General features: G+C 48.5%; 1 protein-coding gene across 1 annotated transcript; it reads left to right on the forward strand.

Annotated features, from left to right (window-relative positions):
* Positions 1-1,613: 1,613 nt before the first annotated feature.
* CCL13 (C-C motif chemokine ligand 13) lies at positions 1,614-3,444 on the forward strand. Its single transcript, XM_054458391.1, has 3 exons — positions 1,614-1,736; positions 2,608-2,722; positions 3,162-3,444. Exons 1-3 carry the CDS (start codon positions 1,661-1,663, stop codon positions 3,265-3,267), a joined length of 297 nt encoding a protein of 98 aa, XP_054314366.1. The 5' UTR covers positions 1,614-1,660; the 3' UTR covers positions 3,268-3,444.
* The last annotated feature ends 2,107 nt before the right edge of the window (positions 3,445-5,551 follow it).

Raw genomic sequence — 5,551 nt, forward strand, 5'->3', positions numbered from 1 at the left:
GAGATTTTCAATTCCTGATTCCATTTCTTTAATAGCTTTACAATGACTTCCTATTTTTTATTTCTTTGTGCACCCTGGTCAGTTAGATTTTTAAGAAATTCATCCATTTCCTCTAAACTAAATTTTTGGCATAAGGTTCTTATTATTTTCTTTTTGGTGTCTGCAGCCTCTGCAACTGGTTATATGTACCTTTTTTGTTTTTACTTTTTCTTTTTTTTTTTTTCTGGGACAGAGTCCTATTCTGTCGCCCAGACTGGGGTGCAGTGGTGCAATCTTGGCTCACTGCAACCTCGGCCTCCCAGGTTCAAGCAATTCTCCTGCCTCAGCCTCCCAAGTAGCTGGGATTACAGGCACATGCCACCATGCCTGGGTAATTTTTGTATTTTTTTTTTAGTAGAGACAGGGTTTTGCCATGTTGTCCAGGCTGCTCTAGAACTCTTGACCTCAAGTGATCTCCCTGCCTCAGCCCCTTTTTTCTTTTTTTTCATGTTCAGTTCAAGAGAGTTTTAGCTTAATTAAAGGCTACAGAACCAGCTTTGGGCTTCATCTATCCTTTCCGATATTTACTGTTTCCTATTTCTCTAATCTTAGCTTTTTATTTCTTCCCTTTACTTTCACTGGGCTTATTTTGCTAGAGTGGAATGCAGAGGGATGAGTATTCCAGGAAGGCGCAAAAACTGTGCCAAGTCTTGGAGCTAGGGATGAGTGGGGAAGGGACATGTTCAACCATTCTAAGCCATTCCCTCCCCACCTCCCAGCTCCCAGATATGTGCCCCTCGCAGGAGGAGCCCAGGAATGGGCCAAACACCTCACTTCTTTGCTCTGAGGGCCACCCCAGCCCTCCCATCAACAGCTCTAGAAACCCAATGGTCCTTCCTGGAAACACGGGGCCTGCATCAATCAGAGGTGTTTGAACCATGTCCCTCTGGGCCTGAGGGGCAGAAGGGGTCACAATATATAATGTAAGGAGCCCCTGTCATCAGAACCTGACTTAATCTGTTTCAGATATTAGACTTCCACATAAAAGTTGACTTGGAAAAAGACTTCTGCCTCTAAACGAAAGTTGAAACTGCCTTGGTAATAAAATATAAGCAGACTAGCTTTCTCTTCTAGCTTTCCCACTCATTTCCCATAAGATTTTGGTCAAGTTATTTAATCTCTCTGCATCCGTTTCCTCTTCTATGAAATAGGCATGATAACAATGTTATGTACCTCCTCAAACTAAATATATAATGTGAACAGAGTCCTTAGCACAGCACTCTTTCTCTACAGGAGTTAATTTTCATTGTTTTTCTTTTTCCTGTTGGAGAAAGTAAGCAGAAAACAGCTCTGTTATGGCTTCCCATGGTGAATGGCTGGGGCACATCTGTGTCCCTTTTTCCTCTCTGGCTCCTTGTGGCCTGGACAGCCAGAAGGAAGCCATGCCATGCTGCTTCAGCCCTCAGCTTCCCTCTTGCATTTCCTAGAAAAGTCTTTGGTGCCCAGCTCCAGCTCAGCAGATTCAGGATCCCCCTTCATCATGACTTGGTCAACACCCTGCTCAGGCCAAGGTCCTCTGAGAGTTCCAAGCCTCTCCACTCCCTATAAAAGGCAGGCAGAACAGCCAGAGGAGCAGAGAGGCAAAGAAACATTGGGAAATCTCCAACTGTTAACCTTCAACATGAAAGTCTCTGCAGTGCTTCTGTGCCTGCTGCTCATAACAGCAGCTTTCAACCCCCAGGGACTTGCTCAGCCAGGTAAGTCACCTCCCTTCGTCTCTCCCTCTCTTTCCCTCTGTTTCTCTATTCAAGGAAGACCTAAGCCCGAATGCTCCCCAACTCTTTTTTTAGATCGAGTCTCATTCTGTTGCCCAGGCTGAAGTGCACGGGTGCGATCTTGGCTCATTGCAACCTTCACCTCCCAGGTTCAAGCGATTCTCTTGCTGCAGCCTTCTGAGTAGCTGGGATTACAGGCACCCGCCACCACGTGCAGCTAATTTTTGTATTTTTTGTAGAGAAGTGGTTTCACTGTATTGGCCAGGCTGGTCTCAAACTCTTGACCTCAAGTGATCCTCCCGTCTCGGCCTCCCAAAGTGCTGGGATTACAGGCGTGAGCCACCACGCGCAGCCAAGTGCCCCACTTCTAAGCCCACCAGAATAGTAAGGCTCCTCAGAGGTTCACTTTAACATCTAATTTTAAAGATAGAAAGCTGAAGCCCATGTTGGAGGCAGAAGGGACCCTACCCACCCACCTCCAGGTTATTGCAGAGCAAGAATGAAACCTAAGCTTCTGACTCCAAATTTGGGGCCTTTTCTTTGACCTCTCTGATCATCCCAAACTCTGCAGATCTGGGACCACACCCAGGACCTTTCCCACTGGCCTTGCCCGTGGCCTCCCCTAGATGGCTGTGACATGTCTCCACCATGCAGCTGAGCCTTTGAGATCCTGAGGCACATGTCACAGGTCCCACCTCACCTCAGGGTCTAGGGTGGGAGTGCTGGGCTTGGGGGTGGGTAAGATCTACTTCTTCCTCTTTGCTTTGCATCCCATACAGATGCTCCCTGCTGTATTCAAGCTGAGAAAAGTCTAACACATCCTCAAAGTCTTTTTCTTTGTAACTATTTCTAGATGCACTCAACGTCCTATCCACTTGCTGCTTCACATTTAGCAGTAAGAAGATCTCCTTGCAGAGGCTGAAGAGCTATCTGATCACCACCAGCAGGTGTCCCCAGAAGGCTGTCATGTGGGTAGAAAAATCCCTGCTCACCTGGCTCCTCCTCACCCCCACATTCCCCAATCCAAAGTTCTGCCCCAGGAGACAGATGTCAGACTGACTTGAGATCTTACTTATGATGAGATCTAACCAGACTATGTGATGCAAATCCTCCTATTTTGGCTGCACAACAGGCCCAAAGAGGACCTATAATTTCCCACGCCCTGCTTCCTGGTTGGAAGCAGCCCACACCCTTTAGCAGATGCCAGGATCAGTTTCCCAGGGGCAGCAAGAGCAGTGGCTGCCTCCAGAGACCCCTTCTGTCCACACACCTCCTACTTCCTGTCCTGGAGGGGTGCCCCTTCACCTGTAGCAAGTGGACCAGGCAGGTTTAGAACCCAGTGTGTCATCTCCTGGGTAAACCCTCAAATGGTTCCATCTAACTGTGCCAGATCTCCTTCCTCCACAGCTTCAGAACCAAACTGGGCAAGGAGATCTGTGCTGACCCAAAGGAGAAGTGGGTCCAGAATTATATGAAACACCTGGGCCAGAAAGCTCACACCCTGAAGACTTGAACTCTGCTACCCCCACTGAAATCAAGCTGGAGTATGTGAAATGACTTTTCCATTCTCCTCTGGCCTCCTCTTCTATGCTTTGGAATATTTCTACCATAATTTTCAAATAGGATGCATTCTGTTTTGTGATTCAAAATGTACTATGTGTTAAGTAATATTGGCTATTATTTGACTTGTTGCTGGTTTGGAGTTTATTTGAGTATTGCTGATCTTATTTAAAGCAAGGCCTTGAGCAAGTAGGTTGCTGTCTCTAAGCCCCCTTCCCTTCCACTGTGAGCTGCTGGCAGTGGGTTTCTCTTCGGTTCCCAGGGGTTGAGAGCGTGCCTGTGGGAGTCATGGACATGAAGGGATGCTGCAATGTAGGAAGGAGAGCTCTTTGTGAATGTGAGGTGTTGCTAAATATGTTATTGTGGAAAGATGAATGCAATAGTAGGACTGCTGACATTTTGCAGAAAATACACTTTTTAAAAAATCTCTTACACAGTGGTGTTTTCTTCAGGAGTAACTTCCAACCAGTAGGGGCTCTCAGAGGTGTGGGTGGATGGCAGAGCATGCCAGTGGAAGGCGGATGTACAGAGGCCCCGGCCGTGGGGCTAGCCTGGCTCATCTGAGTTTCAAGGAGGGCCTGCCTCACCAGCCCAGGCTGTTCTGTAACAATGGCTCCAGTACCCAGCATGGGCGCTCCTGGCTCACAACTCATCAGTTTCATATTCAGTTCATTTCTTTCTTTAAAACCACACTCCTGCCAAAAGTAAACCCATCCCTCCCCCTCTAGTCTCCCACCCCAATCTATGCCTCCCCACTCCAAGCAGCAAGTGATTCAGACTTCATGTGCACCTGACACTCAGCGGGAAACCAGATGACCAAGTCCTAGTGAGCCTCAGGCTTGGTAGGGAAGAGGGGGCTTGGGCCAAACGGACTTTAGAGGATGTGGAAGTGTGGTCATAGCAAAGATTCTTTTAGGGGAGGTCCAAGATAGCAATGTGGGCAGAGGGCCTGGGGGGAATATCCCCAAACGGTCAGATATGGGGTTCCAGAATGTAAAAGTTGGAGACATGTAGGAAGGAAAGTTGAGGGCAGGTTCTAGAGGAATTAGAATATCAGGGTGGGGAGTTTAGACTCAGTTCTGAAGGCAGGAGGAAGGTGTGAAGGTTTTTGAGTCATCCAGAGGGAAGAATGGATGCCAGGAAGAGTAGCTATTGGCTGTGGATAAGATGGAGTTGAGAAGGGAGGGCTGAAAACAGCCTACTGCAATAGTCCAAGCAAGAGAAAATAGGGGCTGAAGAAAGGCAGTCATGGGGGTGGAAAAGAGGAGGCAGATTAAGAAGACTGGGCCAGATATGTGACGGGGGGCAGTCATAAGGGCTAAAGAAGGGCAGTCATGGGGGTGGAGGGGAGGAGGCAGATTAAGAAGACTGGGCCAGATGTGTGACGTGTTGAATGGGGAATGAGGGAAACACAGCATGAGACCTTTGCCCTCTAAAAGTGATCTTTAAAGGCGTGCCAACCCCAAGACCTAGAAATACTTCTTTCCTTGGCTATTCTTCCTTGAATCACACGTTGTACAAATTGAAGCTTGTGATTGTCCCTTTTAAAGCGTTGGCCCTCTTCTTCCTATATGTCCACTGAGGGTTTATCCTGCTCTTCCCAAGACAGCCTCACTCCTCCAGATAACCTGGGTGGGCATCTCAATCAGACCCAGAACCTACCCATGCCTGGACACCCACTGAGATCTTCCTCAAGAAGAGATGGACACTGCTGACAACAGCAGGGCCTGTCCCCCAGATCTGTTACCAGGCTGCATCAGGCAGTACACTTGGCAATGTGGGACACCTGGAGGAGTTGTCCTAGGAGGCAACAGCTCTAGGTTCTAATGCCAGATCTGCCCCTGAATTGCTGCATCTCTCTTTAGCCCTCAGTCACCTCATCTATAAAATGGGTTTAGCAACATTTTACAGGCAGACAACCTCACATGATCCCCTCCAGCTAGGGCAGTTGCGATTTGGTGATAACATCACCCCCCCAAGCCCTCTGGGCAGGGCAGGGAGAAGAAGAGTCCTGCACCCAAATGTGGACCCAGCTGTGAATCCCAGCTTTCTGTTCCACTGTACCACTCTTGGCAGTCAAATCTGGAGGCAGAGAATCTGCACCACCACCCCGAGTCAAAGCTTACCCCCCAGGACAAAGGCAGTCACTGAGAGGTAGTCACTTATTAGCCCAGTTCCCCTGGCACCAAGTGCAACATGTCTCCCTCCTCCTGACCCATCCTTCAGCCCCTGGCTCC

This window comes from Pongo pygmaeus, chromosome 19, assembly GCF_028885625.2.
Source record: "Pongo pygmaeus isolate AG05252 chromosome 19, NHGRI_mPonPyg2-v2.0_pri, whole genome shotgun sequence".
Taxonomy (NCBI): domain Eukaryota; kingdom Metazoa; phylum Chordata; class Mammalia; order Primates; family Hominidae; genus Pongo; species Pongo pygmaeus.